The 27,439-nt window shown below is 40.6% G+C and overlaps 1 protein-coding gene across 6 annotated transcripts in view; it reads right to left on the minus strand.

Annotated features, from left to right (window-relative positions):
• Positions 1-27,439, minus strand: part of MCTP2 (multiple C2 and transmembrane domain containing 2) — a 145,109-nt gene that overhangs the window by 65,022 nt on the left and 52,648 nt on the right. For 5 of the 6 annotated variants that reach the window (XM_053913355.1, XM_024561680.2, XM_024561681.2 and 2 more), the window contains 5 exons: positions 26,214-26,249; positions 16,453-16,617; positions 14,125-14,255; positions 5,302-5,488; positions 2,717-2,810 (listed from right to left, as the gene is read on the minus strand). In XM_053913355.1, the coding sequence (XP_053769330.1) occupies positions 2,717-2,810; positions 5,302-5,488; positions 14,125-14,255; positions 16,453-16,617; positions 26,214-26,249 (613 nt within the window). Of the gene's footprint in view, positions 1-2,716; positions 2,811-5,301; positions 5,489-14,124; positions 14,256-16,452; positions 16,618-26,213; positions 26,250-27,439 lie in introns of those variants that run through there. The other variant, XM_024561684.4, reaches the window with a different exon arrangement.

Genomic DNA, 27,439 nt, shown 5'->3' on the forward strand with positions numbered 1-27,439 from the left:
CAGGTGGCCCCTGCACACTCAGCTATCCCAGCTAATGAGGAACAGACTTCCTCCCAGAAACTGGGAGCTTCAGCTACATGTCTCCACAGAACACCTGGCACCAACCCTCTGAAGATAATTTGGTCAAAGCTCATTAAAATGCTGCATTTATTAATATCATAGAATAAACAGGCAGAGAGGAGGAAGAAGGAACAAAAAGACATTTAGGCATTTATAGAATATTTATGGATTGATTTCTTTCCCCTAAAAGTTTCCAAATATAAAGGGCCTTTCCATAAAAGTTCAATAACAAATACTTTTACTTGGGATAAAAATGATTTCCCATAATAAATGAAATGCCCAAGTGTTTCCCAATGGTACTGAGCAAACACCTCCAGGCACACTGACATGTACTCGCTTGGGTCTGTGCTTTCCCTCTTTGCTCCACCTATTTTTGCAGGTGAAACAACTCGAAGACCTCTTCTCCATCCGGAAGCCATGTCACCTTGACACGGTCACACCATTGGCCATTGAGTTTCATGGTGTTTTAGCACCTTGCACTCAATAGCCTTTGCTATTTCCGACACCACTTTAAAATCCATTTACATTCCTTGAACGGCAAGTAGAGGTTTCTCATTTAAATAATTTTACCTTTATATGAGTTACAGAAGTTGAATGACAAGTCATAAATGCATTTTAGAGGTCATGTCGTTCATCGGACCAATATTTATTAAGCATGCACTCTGCTCCTGGCGCTGAACCAGGCCCTGATGGACACACGCCACCAGGTCATTACCTTTATGGCACTCTCATAATAATCTCTGCTTTTTAAGCAAATGTCACCTTTTCCATGAAAACTTCCCTCATGTTCCCCACCAGTGGACTGAGTGCTCCCATCTTTGATCTCTGTCTATTTCCTTATATCTCTTACATTCCACATCTGTGCATTTCTGCTCCCTATTTAGCCCCATATTTTATTGAAGGGGCCCAATGCAGGAAAAGCCAACATATGCACGCCCCTACCACCCCTGTGATGAGTGCCGTGGCCCAGTAACACAGGGCAGCAGGGACATTCCTGGCTCCTGGTGATGGGTGTTGGCTGGAGGGAGCCATGCTACTCCCACCCTGTGCAAGAAGCCATGCTTGATGCGGGTTCTCATTTAACCCTCTAGGAGGTAAGGAACGTTGGTGCAGAAGAAGAAACTCAAGTTCAAGGAAATTTAATTTGGCTCGTTAAAGTCCACAAAGAATTCATCATGGAGGTGAATTTAAAGCAAGGTTTAGGAGAGGGCTGATTTGGCTAGCAGAAATGGGTAGGACCTTCTTAATGAGATAGGGCTAGATTGGAGCCTTAAATTTATTAACAAGATAGATAGATAGATAGATAGATAGATAGATAGATAGATAGATAGACAGACAGACAGACTTGAGACAAAATTTCTTGAGATATCAACATGGTAGGTTTAAAAAGTGCTGTATCTACATCCTTAGATGAAGTAAAAATAACTGGCACTGTAAAACAGGAAGATAACTCTAAATATGCTCTAGTGATGACATACTCACTAATACCAAAGGCACATGAAAAGTGTTTGAACTGTTTTCATAAATCAGTATGATACTATAAACATTTCCAACTAATTAATGACTATTAGAAGTAGTCATTTCAGTGTTTTAGCTACAACCCTGAGAAATTATGTATTTGTATTAGCCAAAAAGAATTTTGGATTTCTCACTGGGTATCTCCTTAGGATCAAGATCATCTTATTTTGGGGCCTATAAAGAAGTAATTTCCACAGTTTTATTTTGTGAGGGAAAGGGAGAACTTTTTTCTTAAACGAAGTTAACATTTCCCATCCTTTTTGTAAAGTGCTTAAAATTAAAATTCTCTTTTCCAAAGTTTGAGCTTCCTCAAACTCAGTATCAAAAGTTCAGAGGCTACACAAATACAGTGTAATTGTTTCTGCTGGAGGAAGAGAGAAGACCGCATTCTAAAAGTAGGAGAAGAAAAATAAACATGCAATACCACGTCAATAGAACCATGCTGTATATAATATTGTTTGTGTTCATCAATTTACTTGGTAAAGAACACTGTCTTGCAGGTGTCTAAGTGGTTACTCAGTACAGGGGGGTGGTTTGGTGATGGGTGGAGAGTCACCCGCCAATCAGACATTGGAATGTCCAGATTTCTCTCCCCGCAGTCAAGCACAGTTCAGCACAGAGCACGTCTACTCTAGCCAATGTCTAAAAGTTTAAGTTAGTGAAGCACCGAGAGAAGCTTCATGGAAAACAATGTTAGCTACAAAGGCTGAGTCTGGAAGCTGATTGGGCAGACACTTCTCCATAACAGTAACCCAAAATTTTGTCCATGGGGCCACTTAGCAGACGACAATGTTTTATAATAAGATTGTGTCTGATTGGTTGATTCTTGGTACCAGAAATCCTTATATACAAGGATAGGCACCTGATTTTTTTAAAAAGTCACTTTGGAGCAAAAAGGATAGGTAATACCTATTTGTTGCCAGGTTGGCAAAAAAAATATAACATTTTTTTGGTGTACTGCAGAATTTTAGTGATGAGTTATGTGTACCACGAGATGAGAAAGGTTGAAAATCACTGCTCCATTTGGAAGAGAATAAGGACTGTGTACATGCATCTACTTATGAAAACATTTTGCTTTGCCATAGATCATGTCAAAGAGAGAGATATATAAAAATTAAAAGTGAATGAAGATGTATACCTGAGAAGTCTGCAGCTAGGAGGTCCACTGCCTTCAAAACCTTCACTTGTAAAATGCCGATGTCCTTCATATCTCTCAGGGAGTTCTGCAAGCTCTGAGGGGGAGAAACGGGGATCACAAATGAAAACAGCTTTCTAACAAACCATTCGATGACAGGAAGTCCTAAAGGAAGAACATTCAGCGTGGACTGCCACCTTTCTCATGTAACGCTTCGAAACGTTCGCGAAGTGCATCCTATCAGTCAAGAGGACAGTTAGGCTTTGACAGCAACCAGATTAAAAGTGGCTGAGAATTAATTAACTACAGCTTCAAAATGAACACATTACAAACACATACAATCAACTTTTAGCATCGCCCCCTGGTGAAAGCACAGACATCCCACCGGGAAAATATGTGTGCGACCACATTCCTTCTCCTTTTCCTCTTCTTTCACTTTAATGAAACTTTTAAATCACCCGGAAAGGCACCATTATTCTGCCCTAGTTTGTGCAAACTTTATGGATACCAGAGGACTCAACTTGGACCCTCTGCACATACTTATTAGCACTGCAAAGAGAGTCGGGATGGAAATAAGAGTGAATTTCCTGGTCCGTGCTTTAGCTAGCTCATTAAGTTGGAGATTGAGCATCAAGTATCACCTTTTATTCACATTTATTTTAGTGCTTAGTTTGCATGAGCCAAAGTTTCAATACAGCGTGAGGCAAAAGTAGGCTTACAGTTGTGACTATGTGAGATAGATCATTTTTGTATTATTATTTATTATTAATTATTGTATTATTTTCAATATGAACAACTGTAAATCTACTTTTGCCTCACCCTGTATATCTACTGATATATTAAATTAGTAAATACATATTCAATATATCTACTAATTCTTAAGCAGGCATAGCAATCTTTAGATGTCTATGTACTTTGCATCCTTCAAAAATTGGGATAGAAGAGATATAAACAGATAAACTCTCTTTATATGGTTTTAGGACACAAGCAGTAAAAAAGATATCACTTTTGATACAGTTTTTCTGCCATCATCAGATAACTAAAAACCTGTGATAAGCAGACCCTGGGGATTTATGGAAGGATAGAAAAACCCTTATTATTGAGACATTTGGAGTTAAAATAATAAAAGCTTCCTAATCATTCAGGTTTGGTTAACCTAATACGCGCTATTTCTAAGAACTTTTGAAAGGTAGTTTCTGCTCTGTGTTTTCAACCTAAAAAAATAACAACCAAAAACTAGTGTTTAAGTTTAAGTGAAAATATTTTAAGTAAAATACTTTGCAATTTAGAGGTGGAAATGCTTTTGAAGGTTGTCTATTCTTACCACCTAAAAAACAAATCCAGGCATCTGAAACTTGTATCTTGCAATATAATGTTTCCCTCTGAACATGCTGGCCAGCTTGCCAGCTAAAAAACAAACAAACAAACAAACAAAACCTTGATATTTCTATTTTGATTAGTCTTTTCAAATCTCTTTTCAATTAGTACTCTGCAAATCCCAAGGCATTATTGAAAGCAGGCACCGTGATCTTTTCCAGTGTCATTTTACAAATATATGACACTCCTCATGAACTTGGTGAAATTTCCAATGTATCCATTGGAAAATGTGGAGAGAAGTTTTATTTCCCATCATCAGCTTTTCATTTGCTTCGCTGAAGCCAACAGAAAAATACGACAGTGGATTCTGTCGAAACGTCTTTGGAGTATGCCAACCTCACACAAAGAAATTTGTGTTCACAATAAGATGGGTGGCTAGGTTCTGTATTCCTGAAGACAAAGAATTGTTCAATTAATCAATACACCTGCCCAGTGAAAGCTTTGGAGGCTCTAGAGTTTATGCTGAGAATAATATTCCCATTAAATAAAGATTCATCTTTGCTTCATTTTTATGCCACGTTCCTAAAGCATGTCTTCCATGTGTGGTAATAAAATAAACATATTGATTTGTACAGAAGATGTGCTAAAAACGGAATGCAAATAAAGACACCTAGAAAGCCAGAGTAGAAAAAATAAGTGAAGATGACAAAGCTATTTGATTTACAAGGGCTGAGTGGACTTTTAAGTACACTGCACTACTTACACAAAAATGAACTGCCAACGTTACCTCAAGGGGGATAGAACCACAGTCTTCTGGGCCTGTTAAGGGCCAGGCTTTGCTTTATAAGACACGAGCATTTTCTCACTTGAACCTAAAAGGTTCTGGAAAAGCATCGATAACACTGCAAACATGAATGGTTGCTTGAAAAGAACTACTTTTGTGAACTTCTATTAAAAGTCCTATTCACATATGCAGACACGCTTCCCAGCAGTTGGCTTCCTTGAGAACTTCAATTTTCTCCGAAAAGTACCTAAAACTATAAATTCTAAATACTTCTGTTGGTTTGCAAAAGAGCAAGAAGGTAAACTCTAATCTGCTTCTACCTTCTCACTAATGCACCAACCTCTAGATCTGATGTCTTGTTTTATGAGACATGTCATTAAACTTGGGACAAAGATCTCTTTTTACGCAGTTTCTGAATTCACAGGCTTTGGTGCAACCTAAAAGTGGTGGAGGGAGTGGGGATGGTGTAACAAAGCAAGGAACTCACATAGCGCTGGGTGATCTGCTTTCTCTCACTGGGGTCTGCCAAGGGGCACACACACAAATCGGAGACGGAGACCCCCACGCAGGGAGTGAGCGTGATCAGCATTAGGAGAGCCCCCACGCAGCTGTCCAGGGGCAGCTCCAAGCAGTTCGATTGCTTGAGTGGCAGTGCCGCGATATCCACTTTACATCTGGAAAAGTAGAAATCAGAGAAAGAAAAGTGGTCAACTCACAGCCACTTCAGAACCTCCAAATCACCCATGTTTATTTCTCACCCCCAAAACCACAGCGGGCATGGGAGGTCTCTGGGGCTCCCCTGGCTCTTTACACTCCCAGCCTAACACATTCTACAATGAAGAAGAAGAGGAGGTAAAAAAAAAAAAAATGAATTGCAAATAAAAAGAGGAGTTGGATCCTTGACAAATAAGAGCTGTTGAAAGACAATGAGAATTAGGGACAAGCCCTGGACGGGTGTCTCAGTTGGTAAGAGTGTCGTCCACATACGCCAAGGTTGTGGGTTTAATCCCTGGTCAGGGCACATACAAGAATCAACCAATGAATGCATCAATAATGGACAAGAAATCGATGTTTCTCTCTGTCTCTGCCTCTCTCTTTTCCTCCCTCCCTCCTCTTTCCGCTCCCTCCCTTTCTCTGTCTAAAAATTAATAAATAGGCTGGGGTGGGGGGAAGTGGTGGGGGGAAAATGCAGATAGCTGTAATTGAACAACAATAAAATAATTTTTAAAAAATTAATAAATAAAAACTTTTAAGAATTAGGAAGGAAAAACGTTTCCAACTTTAAGCATAATGGCTCTGTATGGTTTCTCCGCACTGTGCCTTTTTCCAGCAAAGAGAATAAAAGGTAAAAAAAAAAAAAAAAAAAATTAGAAAAGACAAGAGAAATGTAAGTGAGAGAGGGTTCCTGAAAAATCATTTTCTTCCAGATTCATGCCAACAGGCAAGTTTTTACTTAAGGAAACATGTTAAGGTGTTTTCCGACTAGGCCTGGCTCCACATAGGGTTTCCCTGGGTGGATTTCCTTTTGGACAAAGGGAGCGCGAAGCACCGTTCATGGATCCCACTTCCACGGCACTGCTAAGGAAAGGCTGTCCGCATCTGTTATAACTTATGTGTTTTTCACCTCTTAACAGCCCATGTTCTGGGGATGTCGAAAACCTCAAACACATTTAAATACAGAAGCAAACACCAATAAGGGGGGCACCAAGGTGCTAAGCACTTATTTGCTTTAATACGGAAAACTCTGGATTTGCCTGGACCACACCTGCTTTGTTTGTGCATGAAAGGGTGGAGGCGAGGGAGGGAGGGAGTGTGTGCATAATTCCCCCTTGTCCTCCAAAGCTATTAAATCAGATGAATGTTTAAGACTTTATAAAAGGGTGAAAGCCCTGCCCCTTCTCATAATGTGTGACGAGGATGGATTCTTCCCCTAAATTTTCAGTGGACTTTGTATGTGTGCAGATAATCAGAAACAGTAAACTCACCTAACAGACTATAACGCAATGACAATTTGGAGCCATATGGATATGTAAAAAGTTCCAGTTTCATAAAATTGAAAGTAAGCTCGCAATCCCTTGCCAATTAAAAGGAAAAATATCAATAGTATTGCAAGTCTATACCTTTTACTAGAGAATAAAAAATATTTTAATACGGACATGTGTGTATAAAAATTAAATATATGTGGGTATTTTTGAATTAACACAAGTGATTCAGGTTACAAAAGGAGGTGACAATTAGAGATTAGAGTTTTTGCATGTAATAAATTCATCATGTATTTCTACTGAAGAAACATTACAAAAAAATATGTCTTTTTACATAATCCTCTATGACTTGAATCAAAACAATTTTTTCCTGGAGCTTATTGAAAGTTAAAGCTTACTGTTGGGAAAAGAGAGGTTACAATCTATTTTTATTTAATAAGCAAGCACGTAAGTGGGGAATTAATTTTGCTTGGAAAGCAAGTTCCAGGGCTTTACCTTTGCCATTTCTACAAAACTAAGTACCCACCAACTCTTAACTAATACAGCAGTAATGCATCTGGCAAGAACACTTGGCTGAGCATTATTTTATATTTTCACATACCCTTTCCCTTAATAAAACTCTTTCTTATGGAAAAATGAGGGATCCAAATTTGTGAGAATTTTCTCTAGTGATCACTTTATTCCACCCAAATTAGCAATAACCTCTTTAGGGCACATTCATTTTAACGTCACTAATAATGGAAATTTACTTTTGTCCTAAGTGTACCATTTTGTTATGGTGGTGGTTTTGCTGGTTTTTTGTTTTTTTTTAACAACCAAAAGTTATTTAGAGATAAGAGCTCAGAGAACAACTAACATGTGTGAGTCAAAATGATGCATAATGAGGCGATAATAGAAATGTTTGTAGGTCATTGAAAATGGACATGACATTAATCCTAAAAAGTCATCTAAGAAGACTGGGAGCCACATTAACATATTTACAATAGCTTTGCCAACTCTCCTAGTGATTGCTTCAAGCCACAACTTACTTAAACAGAGCAGTTTCTTATTTTAAACAAATGCTAAATCATGTGCCAGACGAAACACAAAGCAACTACTGAGTTTCTTCCCAGAAAGTACTCCTTTTCATGAACTTTCAGTCATTTCCACCCACTGGAAGACTTTTGCACCTATCTCGTTTTTAAAGGTTATTCAGATAATGAAGAAAAGACACCTGCATAATATTACCTATAAAATAGGCAGAGCCCTGCCTATTGTTATAGATAGAGGAGCCCTATAAACAACAGATTGGGGGTTTCAGCACAAACGGAATGGCATTTACAATCTCAGTTAACTAATGAGTGATTTCAGCCAAATACTTTCTTTTAATTTCTTAGGGACTTGAAGGAGCAAATTAAATTGATGGGTCTCAGCATCCTGGCCTTTGTTGCAAATGCTCAACCCTCCCCATGTAGCATGAAAGCAGTGACAGACAACGTAAACAAATGAACTGCTGTTTTCCAATAAAACTTTCTTCACAAAACAGGTAGCCATCTGGATGGGGCCCATGGGCCCTAGCTTGCTGATGCCTGCCCTAGAAAAATGCTGATCTTTCAGCTGTGCTGAATTGTGCCAATGAAAGCATTTTAAAGATTGACAAGATTGGTTGCTGATAGAACAAACACATTGATAAGGGTAGCAGAAATATTGACCTAAGAAGAATTTTTTTAAAGATTTTATTTATTTATTTTTAGACAGAGAGAGAGAGAGGGAGAGAAACATCAGTGTGTGGTTGCCTCTTGCACGCCCCCCTCACTGGGGACCTGGCCTGCAACCCAGGAGCACGTGCCCTGACTGGGAATTGAACCAGCGACCCTTTGGTTTGCAGGCCGGAGCTCAATCCACTAAGCCACACTAGCCAGGGCATTTTTAAAAAATAACTTTGAACGCACCACAGCCTAAGAAATTCTGGCCCAACTATCCAAATATGTGGATATAAATAAAAAATGATAAAGCAATAAAACTTATGAAATTGCTTTTCTACCTGAAAGATGGGTGTAGAAAACATGTGCTCAAAGCATCTAGGTAAAAAAAAAACAATAATAAAGTGATTAATTAGCATTGGCAAATAAGGTCTGCTCCAGAGGCATTGGGTGTGAGTTCACACTCAATGGCAGTGACCATGTCTGACAATCATTCAGAAGGAGCTACACACTGGCCCTTGGCTGAGCAGGAAGCTCTCATTCCAAAGTCAGATCTCAGAATATTCAGTCAATAACAGCTCCAGTATGATAATGAGCTTTACATCACCGGGGGGGAAAAATAGCAGACTCACTGATGAGTTTGTACCTGGAGAGGAGCGGCCATGGTTCACCTGCAGGAAATAGAAGCCAGCAGTTCTGAGGCCTCACTCCTGCTGTCCTCTCCAGTCTCATCTTGTAATGCCGCCCACCCTTTGCATTCCTTTCAAGTGTTTTAGAATGTGTTCCCCTCCTCTCTAGGCCTTTACCCTTGTTGTCTCATGTTTCTGGAAAGTTCTTCTCCAATCCCCTTCTTGGGCGAATAACCTCCCATCACACAGGTCTCAGCTTAAACCTCTTTTCTTCCAGAAGGTCAACTCTTTCCACCCCCGAGCCACTGCCTGCTTACCTGTGTAGCCCAAAACTCACACTAAAGGCTGATGACCGGACCCACACCCGCATCATTTTACACCGAACCCTCAGCACTTTGCAAGTGGTCTGACACACGATGGGCTCTCTCTTTGTTGAGTAACATGAACAAACAAAAAAATAAATTCCAGTGGCATAACAAAACTCAAAGTCAAAATATCCAAATTATAAAGGCAGTGTTTTTGGTTAACCAACGAAACCTTTAGCAGTCTCTATTCCTTCCCCTATACAAGAAAGAAACAGAAAGATATAGTTTCACTAGGCTCCTCCCAGACTGACGGTTCTATTCACCTGAAGAAAACAAGGCTAAATTGTTATTTTTTTTCTCTGCAACAAGCATATATTAAAGCTATCCTCTGGAGCCAACAGGCAGTTAATGTGCTGATATAGCATTGTTTCTGACCTCCTGTGCTCGTGTCTTTCTCCATTAATCCCATAGCATTTTAATGTTTTAATTCAACACATAATTTTACCGTATCAGTCAGCCCAACCTGCTCAAGTTTCCTTTGCCATGATAGCTTTTAACCTCTAACTCATTACCATAATTCTATGTTTTATATTACAGACTGGTCAGCTTTTAACTTAAATGCAAGGGGCAGAAAAGAGTGCTATAGTTTTAAAAGCTGTAAATCTCAGAGGCTAAGGAAGGGGGTGAACAGGAAGAAAACGGTGGATGTGTCAAGCGTGGCTGTAAAAGCAGATCGACGACATGGGATGCAATTTGTCCAGAGAAATATTCCAGCCCTGATTCTCCACGGCGTCGGAGTCACTAATAAACTGGTAGAGTGTCAGGGCCTCTCTCCAAGTCACCCTGCAGGACTGAGGACGCAGGCTCTGAGGCAGCCGGGTTAGAATGGGCTTCAACATTCTCATTCTTAAATTTTTGAAGCTAAACAACGTGTAGAAGATTCTATAACAAGTGAATCTCTAGAGTCACCTTGATATGTAAAATATGCATTAAGAAAATGATACGGTTACTTTGAAATGGAACAGCTTTACAATGGGAGGGTCTATAATTTATATTCTTGCTATTTTGTTTAAAAGTTGAAGCAGCTTAAACTTAGCTTCAGATCTTACTCCCCCTAAAACTTCACTCTCTCTGGACCACTGATGGACTCTAGGATCAAAGACTGTCCGTCCTTCCTCCCTTCCTTCTTCCTTCCTTCCTTCCTTCCTTCCTTCCTTCCTTCCTTCCTTCCTTCCTTCCTTCCTTCCTTCCTCTCTCTCTCCCTCTCCCCCCCCTCCCTTGCCTATGAATAAATCTGGTTTTGGGGGTAACTGCCCAAGCACCTTCATCTCACCAGCGACCAGCACTGACCTGCTCAGGTGTCATCTGTGACTCATCTGGCAGGTGCACTGTGACACAACGGGGTTTCAGAAAGCCCCACATGACTCAGGAGAGCCTAGAGGGGGCTGGGTGACAGACAGGTCCATGTTTCCATTGTCACCAAGCTAGCAACCCACCAATGCCAAGGTGATTTCTCTTTACACACCTGCCCAGTACCCCAGCTTTTTATCCACAGCTACAACCCCCAGCATTGTTCAGATTAACATACACTGCTCCATCCTTCAGTCAACAAATGTCTATACCACCATGTCCTGGGAGAAATTCACTGCTCACCTCTACAAAAGATATTAAAAATGTCTATCCTGTGTTGGAGAAAACAAAATGTGCTGAATTTTACTCGTCATACTTCATGTACTTAAATTGCGTAATTTTAGTTGCAAGTGTTATAACCATAGTTGCCGTACAGAGAAATCTCAAGGTGAATAGTAATAACAATGCCTACCATGTCAGGGTTCAGGAAGACCTAAGCATCCAATAAACATTGTTGCTGGGAGGCACAATGACCCCGCAGTTGGCCAGCAGCCCCACTACACAGATAGGGAACTAGATTCCGAAAGCAAGTTCACTGCCCAAGGTCACCTAGCTACAAACGCGAAGGCAACCAGCAAGGCCAGGATGTCCAACTCCAGGGCTGGTGTTCCTTCCTTCGGGTCAAGCTGCCTACAAGGGGAAGCTTCACTGACACGAATTTCCTCAGAGAGGTTATTAGAGCTTTAAATTACGAGCATCAAGGTATTATTCAAAAACAAATTTTGGGACAAAGAAGCCTTGGAAGACACTTAGGACTCACACTGTCAAAGGGACTCCTAATGCAAAACGGCATTTCCCAACATTTGGGAGATCAAATAACTGAGCCTTAGAATTACAATAACAAAGAAAAGAAAATGATAGCCCTTGCTGGTGTGGCTCAGTGGATTGAGTGCCGGCCTGCAAACCAAAGGGTCACTGGTTCGATTCCCAGTCAGGGCACATCCCTGGGTTGCGGGCCCAGGTTCCCAAATAGGCAACCACACACTGATGTTTCTCTCCCTCTCTCTCTCCCTCCCTTCCCCTCTGTCCAAAAATAAATAAATAAAATCTTAAAAAAAAAAAAGAAAATGAGAAAAAAGTGAAAATTTCACAATAAGAAGGAAACTGAGGAACAGGTCTGTGGAATGCATACGCTAGCACAATCTCCCCCACACTGGGAGAATCAGTACATATTTTTGGCTAGGTCTCACCCCACCTGGAAGTTCGCAGCAGGATAATGCTGTGTAACCGGCTCCCAAGAGATAACTTTTGTTATCTTTTGCACAGCAGGAGAGGAAAAAGGAAAAGGATACCAAAAAAACCTCTAACATCCATGAAGAGAAAGGACAGAATGGCCGCTAGGGCAGGTATACATCTAAGCTACAAACAGGAAACAGCTAAAAGAATAAATAAATACCCAAGTGACAAAACATGGAATGAAAGGGACATCTTAAATTAGTTTCTGTGTCTGCGGAGAAACGTACCACTCCTTGGGAAACACATTTCCTATTACGTGGGAAAAAAATAAAACATGACAGCACGATGACATGTGGAGTGACGGGGCATTATTCATTGTTCCTGCTAAAATGACACGGGGGCCATTCATCACAGGAGGTCCAGATTCCCACCATTCACATAACACTTTGGGACACAGAGTTCTCTGCATCTGCACGTTGATGTAACTGATCCTTAGTCCACGGGCTAGCAAAAACATTTCCGATTCTCCTACCGATGGACATTGGCAGGGTACTGGTATGTCACCATGGTGACAAGTGTCAGAGGTACTGAGAAGTGTCAGGTGTCTCAGTTACCCTGAGTAGGTAGACGGAGGAGGGGGCAGCAAGACCAGACCAGAAATCTGACCAGCAACAGCTGTGACACGCTGGACCACAGTTGGACCTCCTGTGCGAGCCGGAGAGTGTGGCAGGACCTGCCTCGGGATGAGCTACTGGGATGAGATGGGTGATAAAAGCAAGAAGAGCTGAGGGTCTGGGCGCCAGGCACTGTGCTAAGTATTTCACATAGAAAAAGCCCTGCACGGGGCATTGGGTTAGCTGGGGCTCATCTGCCTCTAAATTCTTTGCTGATGGAAAAAAAGTTTCACTTCCCTGGGTCTCTGGTTCCCCTGTCTGTAAAATGAAGAGATTTCACTAGATGAGTGGTTTTTGATCTTTAGTTTTCAGCAATAAAACTCTTCCTTCCAATGAAACCCCAGAGGAGAATTTTAAGAGACCCCCTTCATGTCCAAGGGGTGACCCCAAGGCATCTCCCTGAAACTGGGATTCCAGAGAACCTAGCTTGACGAAGATGACAGACATTTGTTGAAAGCCCTTTAAATGCTTATTTTCTACATTCTTAAATGTGAACAAAGACAGAAGGGTACTAGACTTCTCAGGGTGACCACTTCATAAGTTATAGAAATGTTTAATCACTACGTTATACCTCTGAAACTAACACAATACTGTAGGTCAATTGTAATGGGAAGTGAAAGTATTTTAAAAAATGATTTGTGGACAAGTCATATGTATAGGAGAAGAACAAAAGGCAGCGAATTGGTGGAAAGAACCTGGAGTTTGGAAACGTGGACTCCTGACCCTGATGCTCGGCGCACTGAAGCCCGTGGCCCAGCTGTCTGTAAGGGTCCCGCAGTCTACTTTCCCACCTGTACGAGGAAGACAGTGCCCCTAACTTGCTGGCTGTGCCGAAGATCAGAGCTGGTGATGCTTCCACCAGCATCATCTCCTCTGTGCATACAGTAAGTCAGCCACGACACAGGCACAACTGCACCTCATTGTATAGTAACTACCCTCCTGTAAGGAAGCAGTAATACTCAGTGTTGTTCGTTAAGTAAGAAATCAATTCAGTGGGAAGGATGCAAAATAAAGAAAGAAAAGAAAACGGACTTGGCCTCCAGAGATTTCATTATGGTTTGCCACCAAGTTCATCAAGAACATTTTCCATCATTTTGGGACACCTGGCATCATATTTTTACTAAATTATACAGTAGTTCACTAACTAGGAAAACCAAAATTACGTGGTACATAGGAAATATAAATAACTAGTTCCCAAATAGCCTGACATGGCATGTTATCTTTCTTTACAGGATTCCTGAAACGTACTACTTTCTTCTGTTTTAATCAATCCTGCGTGGCATTCACTAATTAAAAAAACACAACACCTTTCCCCAGGTTAGGGTCCAGCTTACTCCTGGCTCCCTGGGCTGGGCGCATGAGATCTGACTCTAAGCCCCCCAGAGAAAGACCAGCCCGGTGCAGACAGCCCCGCACGCGGCTCCCAACACTGAGAAAGCAGAGCGGACTCACGTGCCGAGGCGCTCCTCGTGCTTTTTGCTGTCCTTTCCCCAGACTTCAATGTCCAAAATGCCCATCCTGTCAGAGAAGTAGTGAAAGTCAAACTCTTCCCGCCACTGCGGATTTGCACTCTTACACAGTGTCTAGAAAACATGCGGTTATAATGTTTATTTTCTTCAAAATGCCATTCGTTGCGACAGCAGCTACTACACATTCATTTCATTTCTAAACTTGCAGGAGGGGACAATGTGCCTGTCTGTCCCTTACAAAGTTGAACTCTCCTTTTTGGAAGGAAAGGGACTCAGAGGTTTTGGGAATTGGCAAAACATCACCTCTCTTTTAGCTGATCCCCAGATTCAATCATTTATCCACCAAGTTAGAAAGAATATTGTTATGTCACAAGAAACCATAACATATATATATATGTACACACACACACATATATATACACACACATACATAATATATATCTCAATGGATACTTTAAATAGTTGTTCAGTCTTATAGAAAATATTATTAATTGGTTAATCAAATCATTTTTACTGGCACATTCAGTCAGCACTGGCCTCAGAACTATATAAATCAACAGTTTGGGGTCTTGAGTAAATCCATCAGATGCGTTACACAAGAAACCCATCACTTGTACTTTGCTGCCTGCTTTTTAAATCCCAGTTTACTGATTCCAGTCACTGGAGTGAGAGAAAGACTAGAAAGCGCCACCGCAGCCAACTTCAAAAATTAACAAGCGTGGTTTGAAAACGCCACCAGTGTTTATATGTTCTCTGAGAGTGATTCCAAACTGCCTGTGTGTTTGATTCACTGGCAGGATGTTCGTTTTTGTTTCATTTACATAGAGATTCAATTTGTGACTAAAAGTGAGCAGAAATGTTTGTCACTGTGTACCAGGCTCTAAGGACAGAGAAGCAACTATTAAATCTTAGTGACCACTATTACATCATGGGAAAACAGACAGGGGCAAGTCAGACCTCAGCTGTAGCCAACATCACATAACATTATTTAAGCTGTTTTTCACATTGGACTTAATACATCAGATCACAGAATTTAGAAACCATGAAGAAAAAAAAATACCTATCAGACCAGAAATTAAATACAATATCCCTCAAGGGGGAATGGAACAGATACTGGACTAATTCGACACTTCGCCTTAGTCCAAAGGTCTAAGTGTGCCTAATGATGAATAATTTTTCTATAAATCCTTAGCCCGGCCTTGGCTGGTACAGGAATCTTAGTGGGGATACCCTGGATACGCTCTCTGTGAAGTACGGCCTGAAACTACCTAGTTAAAACGAGGATCTGCATATTTCTGCCATAACTCGCTGTCAATGTTCCACATTTTTTTTTTATAAACGATTCGCCAACACAAGCTTTGATTCTCGAGTCCTCGTGCCGGTGTAAATGACGTTTAGGGTTTGATTTTGCACTGAAAACTGCACAGCAGAGACAAACTCATGCCTCCCTGAATTGGTTTCCCAACTTGCCTGCATCTGTTACGCCTTCTACCCGGGAAAGCCCAAACTGCACATATCCTCAGGTCTATTTTCAAAATCTTCCACTGATGTTTTTTTCTTATGTGGCTTTTGGCAAGTGGCTTCACTCTCAAGTACCCCAGTTCCCTCAATCCAGAAACCATCGAAAATATTCCTGTCTGACAGTTATGTAAAACTAATTAATTACCATGGTTTGGACACGACGGTGTTTGAAATAAAAACCACACCACATTACTAAGATTAAAAATTAAATGGAATTGGGATCAACAGAATAAGATGACTGATTTTTAAAGAAAGTTTAAAAAAATGCCATTATTTTTGTTCAAAACAAACCACTTTTAATACTTTAGTTCTTTTTAAATGAGAGCAAAAAACCAGCAGCATTTGAAGTACATTTTTTCGTGTAAATACTAACAAGAGAAAGAAAAGTATATAATTTTGAAAATAATTTAGTTGTCACAAATATTGTAACCCCAAAATAAAATACATTACTATTTTTGTTAGATTTTGAAAACATTTACTTATCATTTTCCTGCCTTCTATGAAATATAGTTTGTTTATTTTCAAAACAAAAATCATGCATTCGATCTATTGCTTACTAAGCTTTCCCTAGCTCTCGGTACTGCTTGAAAAGAAACCATAGTCAGCACTGAAATATCCATATTAATTGACTGCACTGAGACCATTTTTTTATGGAATAATCCTAATATAGTGAAGAGGGTTAAAAATAAATTACTTCTATTTTTCTGAAGTGTAGCGTGGGAAAACATTTGTTTGCAAAAACGTTATTTTTTAAAGACAGTGTTCTCCTTAAGGAATTGACAGGACTTACCTTACTTTTGTATCTCTGATCTCCCAGTTTTAACAGGACGAACATCTCTGTCACATTTCCTCCTGAGACATTCTTCCCTTCCAACAGAGTTATACTTATGATCCCGTTCCAGAGTTGGTTCTTTCTCAAGGCCTCTGAGAGCCGCAGGCTGCGTATCAAAGAGGACTAGAGCAAAATAAATAAATAAATAAGGAGAGATCAACTTGCTGATAATTCTCAAGGGTGACTTTGGTGATCACAGGCATTCCAGCTTTCGATATGTGATCACAAATAGCACTCCCTGCCTGGTGCAAATGTTATTACTCCTCATTGGTTCTGCAAACCTGCAATCATGGTAATGGGATTTCCTTCTCCAGCACGGGGAGGCTTGGAGCGATCTAGGGAAGGATGAATATGAGCACCACTTGCATTCGGCACTGGCCTGTCCTCCCACCCGGCTCTTGGGTAGGAATCCTTCAACTGGGCCTTTGGCTATTTTAATAGCAGGAAAGGAAGAAAGGCATTCTGGGAAACAGAGATATAAGCAGCAAGGCATTGCTTTGCAGGGAAACAATACCTCTGGGCATTCAGAAATAATGGTTTTGAATTTATCCTTCACACTTGAATCTGTCCCCACTTCCCTTTATTCCTTGGGCTACTACTAAAAAGCGCATGCCATTGCGAGATTCACCACTTCAGATAGAGTGTGCAATCAGCCAGCCAAATGAGCTTTGCAGATCTGGGGGAGGAAAGGATGGATAAAGCACTGAGCACAATGCCTGGAACCCAGTACAGTTCAGTAACTGTCAACTTATTTTTTTCCTTTTCAAAATTATGTTATTCATACCTACTCACACACACCTTCAACAGAATATAGAAGAAGGCAAACATCCCCTATGATTAAGGTATATAGAGGTCAAGCACATTTTATTTTTAATTTCCGTTACAGAAATTTTCAAACATACACCAAGGTAGACTAGTATACAAAAGCTCCGTGGAACTTATTCAACAGTTTGCCAATCTCATTTCATCTATCCTTCACTGTTTTCTTCTGGCTGAACTACTGGAAAGCAAAATCCGTACTTGCTTTTTACATAAGCACTCTGCCATGACCGTGCCCAACAAGAGTAGCCATAATTCCTTTAATATCATTACACACCCAGAACATATTTACATTCCCCCGACGGCCTCCACAATGCCTTTCTCTGGTTAGTTTGTCTGAGTGAGGATCCCAATACGACGCACACACTGCATTTAGTTGGCAGAGTTCATTTACGTTCTCCGTTCAATAAATGAAATGGCATGAGTCTAGACCGCTTTATTTGAAGGAGAAATAAATGGACTGGAGAATGTAAATGGCGCCGAGCATCATAGGAAAGCAATGAATTTCTAACACTATATATTCTTCCTGTCATCTGCTCAATATATCTTCAGGATCGTTTAGACACCAATTTGCTCGGACACCAGTTAGTCACAATTTATCACAACAAATGGTATGTCGGTCCCGTATTAATTATATCCCAGCTTACCTCATCCAACACACGTCACTCCGCCACTCCGAATGAATGAGGCACCCAAGCCGCACCAAGCATTCGGCCGGTCATTTTATAGTCACCTTAAACATTTAAGGAAGTCTATACTCCCAAACTTCCTATCCATGTTACTTTTCCCTTAAAATACACACACACAAACACAGACACACACACACAGCTTTTGGAGGTGCTGAGACAGAGAAGGGAAGGAAGATAGGAAAAAAAATTAACTTTAAAAAGAAGGAAAAACCCTCTCCTCTGGAGAACATAAACATTCTCTCATAACTTCTATTTGCCGTTGGGTTGGGGACCGAATATACTCCATAATGAAAGTTTATGAAATAGTTAAAGTTAAGCAATTTTCCATTTGTTAAGAACAACATGTACCATCACGATATACACATACGTATGTATATGTATGTATGTTTATATATCTATACGTGTGCATACAGATACACACTTAATAGATTGTACAGTTTTTTAAGCACACAGGCTGAACACTTCTACTTTTAAAAAGAAAATGAGATTTTGATTCATATATCCTGTTGCAATGTCTTTTTTTGTCTTTTTTTTAGTTTTTTCTTCTTCAAGTTTGACTTGCCAACCAACAAGCTAATGCATGACCTGTCCCGTGGCCATGCTTCAAAGTCCCGACAGATATATTCCTCCCTAAACACTGCAACTATTTCAAAATCCTTTTTATAAAGAAGGGAGTAATGTCCACAAGAGATCAAAGGGCATCCTACAGTCTGGCAATTGCCTAAGAAAAATGGCAGCGCTTCTATGAAATATGCCCTAAAATAATTTTGTGGCTTGGTATGTCCTAATTTCAAATTGGATGTTTATCTTGGAAAGGCTTCTATCTAACTTGTCCATAAAACAGCCCCACTTAGCTCTGTGAGCTCTGTGAAAATGGGATCCAAAGCTGGTCATTAAGGGGGCCGAGAGATAGGTTCCATATGGCGGAACAGCATGGGAGGGCGAGGCTAAGGCCTCCATCAGGCGCGGCTTGGCTGGAGTGCCTGATCTATCCATGGACACTCGTTGCATTACACCGTTAACATCTGGATTATTGCTTGTAATGTCCCTGGGAAATATCCACTTTCCATCAAAGCCTTTATCTATCTCGGTCGGACTTTGAACATTTTAGCATTTAACACAGCCATGTTTGATGTGACGGACTTACTCTTTGCCGTCCAAGATTTCTTCTCCCCTTACTAAAGGCAGGGTAGGAAAAGAGAAGTATGCATTGCACATTCACAGATAGAAAAGAACATAAAACCTTTATTGTGCTTATTTCACCCTAAATATTTCTGCAAAGACTACGTCCAAATGAAGTTTCACCTGCTAGCAATGCATTTCACAATATGTACATGGGCTTTAAAAAAACGTTCCTTAATTAATTTAACATTTCTCTTCCACCCTGGAGAGTTGCAATGAGGCTTCAGAGCAGCGTCTGGCTGGGGGCTGTGTCTGGGCCATCCTGTGTGAGCTCTGATGCAGAGCTGGGCTCTCAAATTCTTTAGTGGTCTTCAAACACTCCCTTTCTCCCCACAATAAATTGACTCCTCTGCACTCACTCTGTTAGCTCAATAGCTCAGGTTTTCATGTCTGTGCCTGAGCCTGGAAGGGAAATTTGTCATCTTAATGCAGCTTGGAATGTGAAAGGAGAAAAGGAAATGACCCATCAAAGGAGAAGCCCACCCCACCTGAAGCTGAAACAAACACCCAGAGATAGAGCAAAGTTTCTGGGTCCTGACCCTAATTTCTCAGCAGACATAACGGATAAAATATAGTACATCAGGGTTTTGTTATGTTTCTCCTTCCTCCCCAAGGATCAGAACCTTTTACTATTTCTATGTTGATTCATTCATAGGCTTTCTCTCCCTCAGCCCCCACCCCACCAAATCCACAGTGTTCTTCTAAACAGAGCGACTTCCATCTGAAACACACACGTTAGTTATTACTAGTGAAAACACGGTGTGGTATCTAACTTAGAAATACTCTGGATTTCATAAAAATGAAACAGCTTCCAAACTATTCCTTTACTTCCAGGTCATGAAAATTTCACAGACAAGAAAGGGATGAAAGAAGGAGGTGGGCTGGAAGTACAAGCTGAGGTGCTGCTGCTCACCTCCAACAGGTAGAGCATCCTCGGGAGTTTCTGATCTAGGAATAGACTCTCAAGGCAGTGAATGGGTTGCCGTGCCTGGGACATATAAGATGGACTACAGCTTGACCAATATCATGGGGTAATTACTCAAAGTGATTCCCTTGGGTGTAATAGAATGTTATAATGAACTTTGTAAGTAAAATGAACAGTAAAGCAAGGTTGCAACGATGTCAGCATGACTTAGAAAAGCTAAGGGAGAACCCTGGGTCTGTAAGAGGCTTCCCTGAAATATTCCTTTCAAGCGTTTTCAACATGTAAAACGACTGCTCATTGTCAACAGCTTTTACAGCGTGACATGAGAAAATCCATACATCCCTGCAGCAGGCTCCCGGAAACCCCCCACCCTCAGCGCCTTATATCATGTGAAGAGGATCCTGTAGGCATAAATTCCTCTAGAACTACACAAAAATCTTTGTGTACAAATATAAAGAAAGCCTTTTAAATTTCCCACATGGACACGGGAGATGAGATTTATATCTGTAGATGAATAACACAGTCCCAAGGCTATGAATAATCTGTGTGTACAAAGATATTAGCTATAAAAGTATTATATTCAGTTTAATATTTTTTAATTGTGAGGGAATACCATCACTCAATTGTTGTAACTAAAAATAAAAATTAAATTAAGAGACTTAAAAAAATGGATAGAGTCTATAAATACCCGATGACTCTCAGGGTTTGGAACTAGGAAAAAGCTTCAAATGTATTTAAGTATAAAGAAAAATAAAATGAAGGCCATGTGATACAGTAAGATTTTCTGTTTTGTCCTGATCTCTAGCAGGCTCACATGCAATCATACTAATCATCTCGTCTTCCTAGATTCACCTGCATCACCCTGTGGGACTTCACATCGATGTTCCACGTTTCTTTGTCTCTTCTTCACTTAAAATGCTTCCGGGACTAAGCAAAGCCAGTGAAGCTCTGGGTATAAGCAATTGAAGCAATTGCTCCCTCTTGGGGTTCTGCAAAGACAGGGCTGGGACCTGAGCCCCAAGTGGCTCCTTCTGATTCACACCCTGGACACCTCTTTGCCTCCCCCCAGTCCTGGCCCTTCCTATGATCCAGCCACTGGCCTACAAATCCTGTCCTCCCCCCCCCTCTGGCGTTGAGCTCTAGCCCACCCCAGTGGCTCTCGCACTTGAACTGCTTTGGACTCACCTGGGAGGCTTGCTAAGGGGTTGCTGGCTCCCATCCCTGGAGTTTTTAATTCAAGGGGTCTGAAATGGGGACCGTGATTTGCACTTATAGCAAAAAAATTAGGTAGTTTAGGTATATAGGTAGACAGAGAGAAAAAGGTATATAGTTGTATATGGCTGTTTTGTTATGTAGGTATGCATTTCTCCAATTCTTTGGGTTTAACCAAGAAAATGAAATGGAAAAAAGGTGTTACTATGGGTGGGCACTGAGTTAAGAATGTGTGACAATGAAACGAGAAGGAAACAAACAAATAAAAAGCACTCTATTCATCGGAAAAGAGTTGAAGGCCCCATACCCTCCCCATAGTTCCTCAAAGGACCACACTTCTTGCAAAAGGCTCTTGCTTGTGCCGCTCCCAGGGCCTACACAGAAATTAGGGAAGTGAGTTCATTAGACAAAGAGGTGTGGTGACGGGGCATTCCTTCGAAATTCTGTGACTGTCCCCTTCTATGGAATTTTCCAGCTCCCACCCCCCCTAACATTAAACTAGCTAAATTTGGTACAGCCACATTTGCAAAGCACCTGAGGCCAAGCCCTCAGCGAAACAGTAACCCTCTAAATATGCTGCCTGTTAAGTGCTCAGCCCTGCAGGGAGCTCTTAAGTCTCCACCAACTGTTCAGAAGCAAAATTGACACTGTCGACCTGTATGACTGAGTCAAAGACAAAAGTGGAACCCTCAAAATTTGCCAAAGACTTCCCAAGTTTCACTCATTTGGCAGCTAACATGAGACAGCTAACCCATGGAGTCTGTCACCCCGGGGACAGGAACCTGTCAGAGGGGTCAGAACTGACAAGAGGTGCCATATCCCCCCATGGCAAGAGGGGCTGGCCTACAAAATATTCTCAAGACCCCAAAAGCACCCTGTCACGGGGGGGTAAAGTATGATGAGTCTGAGGCTGGAAGACTTAAAACATCAAAGTAGGAAAACAAGCAGAGGAAGGAGGTTCTGGTCCATGCAACAGGACAGCTCTCGGGGTTCAAGACCAACTGAGGCCCAACCTGACTACTGACTCCACCTCTCTGAGAGGCTGCCTGCCTGCCCTACCTCCTAGATGTTAGAGAAACAGAGCAATAAGCCGAGCCAAAGGAGGAAAACAGAAAGTGGAAAAGGGGAAAGAAGGCAGGGAAGGCATGACCTAAATTCATGCAAAACCCTCAGCATGCAATTCATGATTCTCACTCACGCAGTAATCGCAATAAAAGTGCGCAAAAAAAAAAAAAAAAAAAGCCAAAAGCAAGGGCTTAGCCCCTATATTTGGTAGTGGAAGCCAACAGGAAAAGAAAACCATTCAAGGTATTGAAAATACAGGGCACCAAATGCAGACAAACCAAAAAGATACTGAGACAATCTAAGGTAAGCAATAGGAGGAAGCTTCTAAGACTGTTAGGCTGGGGCAGGGGAGGGCCACCTCTTCCTGCAAAGGTCCAGACAGTAAGCATTGAGGGTTGCAGGTCACTAGGTTTCTGTCCCAAAGATGTCACACTGCCACTGTCAGCCAGAGACAATTTATACACAAATGGGTGCAGCTGTGTGTTCCAATAAAACTTACTTGGGAAAACAGACATAGGGCTGGACTTGGCCCTCAAGCTGATGCTCTATGACCCCTGGGCCACAGAGACAAAAACAATAAATACTAGGGTCAAGGGCACCTGGTAGAAGCTGAAACCACAGCTGGTCTGGCTAATGGAAGATGCAAAATGCAGACACACCCACCTTCTTCCCTCTCCGCTTCTCTAGTGCCCTGCCAACTCCTCCCTCTGGACAAAGCCAGATGGAGGCCAGCTGACAGGGGACCTTGAAAATATATCTTGCAGAGATCAGATTATGCCACAGCAGAGTTGCAGAGATAAAAGGATATGAAGCCAAACAAGCCAAAAATCGGTACCAAGAGTCAACTAATTTCATACAGGAAAAAAAAATGTTATACCGGTATGGGGCATGTCTCCTACCTCAGGTTTGTCGTGGTGTTTACCTTGGATTGCTGACTTATGACTGCCTAAAACAGGGTCGAAGAGGGGCTGTGGAAGAGTATGTACTTATCTCTGTGCGAATTAATCTAAGGAAAATCCCTAAGGAAAGCTCAGCTATCGCACCTGTGCACACTCAAATACTAGCGGGGGGCGGGGGGGGGGAGGTAGTGAGAGTATGCACGCACACTGATTTCTGAGTATACTCAGTAATTCATCAATTCCATTGTTTACCATCTTATTTTTCCCCTGAGACTATGTAATGTAAAAGAAGTAACTACTGTTAGTTTTTTATCTCTATAACTGTTACAGACATTACAAAGAGAGAAGTACAGTTTAGAAACAGATGTATTCACAGAGAAGATTAGATATAGTAAATATCCAAAAAAAAGTTATCTGGTTCAGGCCCTATTATATCAGATTCCCGATTCTCATTTTAAAACACTCATCACGACGTCAACAAAGGTGGTGGAGAAAATCTAAACCTTCAATATATTTGAAGGCAATCTCTACATTTAGTACATTAAAATCAAGGTCAGTGTGGGAAGGAAACACTTTAGAACAGACTCTAAAACCACTCTGCCATGCTGGGCTTCTCTGGAGGAGGCAAACTTAGACACTTAGGTTTTAAGAAGCAAATTACCTAATAAGGTTAAATTACCATAAGAATGCAGTGGAGGTGAAGAAGTCAATGACATTTTCTAGGGAACACATTATTTGGAATTAGCAAGTTTTTAGATACTCATAGCTAAGTAATAATCTTCATGTCAAACTCCTGCTACCTAATTTTTAAATATAATAAGAAAATCCTAAGAGAGAAGCTTATAACAGTAGCTTCAAAATACCAAGATAGGGAGGTGGGCGAAAAAGAAAATAGCGAGATAGGTTGATCAGGGCATTTTAAGAACTCTTACATAGGGTCAGTCGTGGCATTTACGGATTTTCCAAGTGACTCGTTTTCATAAGCCACTTTAGAAGCGGTCTCATCTGCCTCAAAACTGCAAACTCTAAGTATCAAAGAGTCAACCTACCAGTTGAAATTCTTCACCAACATATAAATTGCCTCTCTCATATAATAAGATCATAAATAGCTGTCCATGAGTCTATTCATCTACGGTTTTATTAAACACAGCTATAAGGTTTGTGCACTTATTATGTCTCTGAGTCCAGTGCACTGAAGTCAAAATTCTAGAAACTACCATGCTAGGGGAAAACAAAAAACAAAAAACAAAAAGACAACACTCGGTGCAGTGCAGATATAAATACTGCTCTCCGGGATCCTCTGCTCCTTCCATATTTTTGATATCTTTATCCAGGCCGTCAACATTTTTTCTCTCCCTCTTCATTCCTTTGGCCATTCTTCCATAACCTCTCCTGTCCTCCCTAGGCTACAATATTCCCCAAGCTCACAATTTTTCTTTCTAGCCTTTATGTTCTTCCACAAACTGCCAGTGCTCTTCCACAGGCCAGAGCTCCCTAACTAAAGATGGTTATTGATGTCCAGGACCAGTGTTTTAGTGCAGCAGCAGAATCAATAAACGAGAAAATACTGCTTTGTCAGGTTTCACCAAAGCATGCTGGGAAACTTTACTGCTTCAGATGGTTACAGAGACTCTTAATGTGGGAGCACGGGAGCTGGGCTCCCTTCTGTGGCAAGAAATGATGTTCTTCTACCCTCTAGTGACTATAAAGGAATAAGGCAAAAGTTGGAGGGATTTTTGAGACAGCTTCCCATTTTTTATTGCCTCTTAATTTCTCCAAAGAACCAGAGTCTTGGAAACAAAGTGAACTGGTAACATAACCAAATACCTGATTGTAGTGCTTTATCAGTGTTCAAAATGCAAAGGATGTACATTTTAGGAAGAGTCAGAACTTTGATGCTTTTCAATTTTTAAAAGGCAAGTTTTCTTAGAACCAGTTGGCTTATCTTCCTAAGTGACTAGGGCTAATCAGGTTACAAATCTCTCCCTCCTTCTCCTTCTCTCTCTCTCTCTCTCTCCACAACACAAACTCTTACAAATTCACAAAATCTTTGTTTTAATCCCCTTACTTTACAGAGAAGTACGCAGCTGAAGCACAGTGAGGTCAGAAATTAGAGCTGTCAAATATTTGTGTGTGTGTGTGTGTGTGTGTGAACAAGTGTATACAAAGAGACTGCTGGCATACCCTCCCCATGTAGCATGCAAACACCGCCCCCACCATATCGGTATTTCTCCTTAACAAAGCAGCCAAGCTGCTACATTAAGGTATAATTTTTTAAAACACTTTGTTGGTTTATTTTTACACTAATTTAGACATTTAGTCACTTAAGTTACAACATGCTAATTTAATAACCTGATTATTTATAATGCATTTCTTCCTTGGTACACATACAAATTGGACAGCAGTATGTAATTGTTTCAGTAGATACTAACATTGTAAAAAATCACCAGCACTTCATGAAGAAATAGCTAAAGAAACTCACCTAAAAAAGCAATACATGTTTTTTTCAGAAGCTATGCACCATTTTTATAAAATATACCATAAAATCCTTTCAATTAATTTTTTCATTGCTCCCTGTAACACCAAAGCTAATTTCTATCTAATGGTAAATAACTGTCTAAAAGACTAAATCTAACTGCACGACACTCCAAATAATCTAAGCTTAATGAAGTGGAACCTCCTAACATGGCCGGTACATATAAAATGTCACCACGAAAGCAAGTGCAAGTTCAAACATCTGGCTATGCCCTTACTTATTAAATGAAATTTTAAAAGGGAGGTTGTGCCCTTATTCAGAACAGCAGTAAAAGGGACTGAACACTGCCCCATGCAAAGGGTGGTTTGTATTAATCATGCATACATGTAAAGATGAACTTTTAACCAAACAATGTTTAAATTAAAAACAATAACAACAACAATAATATTTACCTTGCTGGCACTTAACCGCTTCCGATTTGACCACCTCTGAGGATTACGTCCATTGAATGGTGAAAAATGGCAAAAGGAAAAAGAGAAATAGATTTATTAACAATATAAAAATATTATCATATTAGTTAGGTGGTGAAGACTACATTCAAATGACAAACACCCAAGCTTTCTCTGAGGTTATGGAGAAAACATGTTTGAACAAGAAAACAGTTAAAAGCATAGAAAAATCACATTTCTATGGCTGTTACATCATTTTCTCACAGGACTTTCCACAAGGAAAGTACAAGGACATATAAATACTGCTCAGCCCATAGGAGTCCATTTATGTTTTGAATCGCCTTAAAACATTATAATTTTATCTCTAAAAGCAAAGTGGAAGGGCACATTTTCACTATGTGAAATATTCAGAGAGTGTTTTGAAAACATTTATGAAATTCATGGACTATGTTTAGGTTTCCATAGTATTAGAGTCTAGAAAAATAATTCCAGTTACTTCTACTGAGGAAATCTCAATTTTCAAAATAAGGAGACAAACCTCTGAATCATTCCTGCACAATGAAGAAAACTAGGCTAATGCAACTCTGACAGAGGGAAAAAAATGTTCTAACAGCAAGGAACTTCACCACTGTTCTCTTTCCAGCTCTCATTTGTCATGCTAAGGCTGCTGAATTTCATTTACAATTAAAATTCACTCCTAGCAAAACCCTCTCCTCACTCCCATCTCTGTCCAGGACAGTGAAGCCCAACTCTGGCTGGTTAACCAGCTAACTGGATGTTCAAAGTCGGATAAATTTGGGAGATTACAACTCAATTATGAACCTAATTGAGCAGACCACATTTTCTATTATGCTTAAGGAAAAAATACCTGCAGGCAAGTGACCTACCCACCTGCCAATACATCTTCCCCATAAATTAGGAAGCAGGAAATAAAGTCTTTGGGGGGAAATCCACTTGCATTCCAGTGATCAGCAACTAGAAACGCTGGTACAGAAATGGCTTGGAAAGATTCTTTATTCAAAATACTTCCCCTGATGAAACTGGGAGTTCAACATTCAGCACATGACACAGAGTTGTAGCTACTACAAACTGAAATCAGTTCTTATTGTATTTTCCTAATAACATATTGACAAACACGTCAACCCAAGACAAACACCAAAATGAACTGCCATCTTATAGGTACACAAGGCTGTTTAGGGCCTTTAGACATATAATTCTTTTGATTTTAT

The sequence above is a fragment of the Desmodus rotundus genome, chromosome 10 (genome assembly GCF_022682495.2).
Source record: "Desmodus rotundus isolate HL8 chromosome 10, HLdesRot8A.1, whole genome shotgun sequence".
Classification (NCBI taxonomy): Eukaryota; Metazoa; Chordata; class Mammalia; order Chiroptera; family Phyllostomidae; genus Desmodus; species Desmodus rotundus.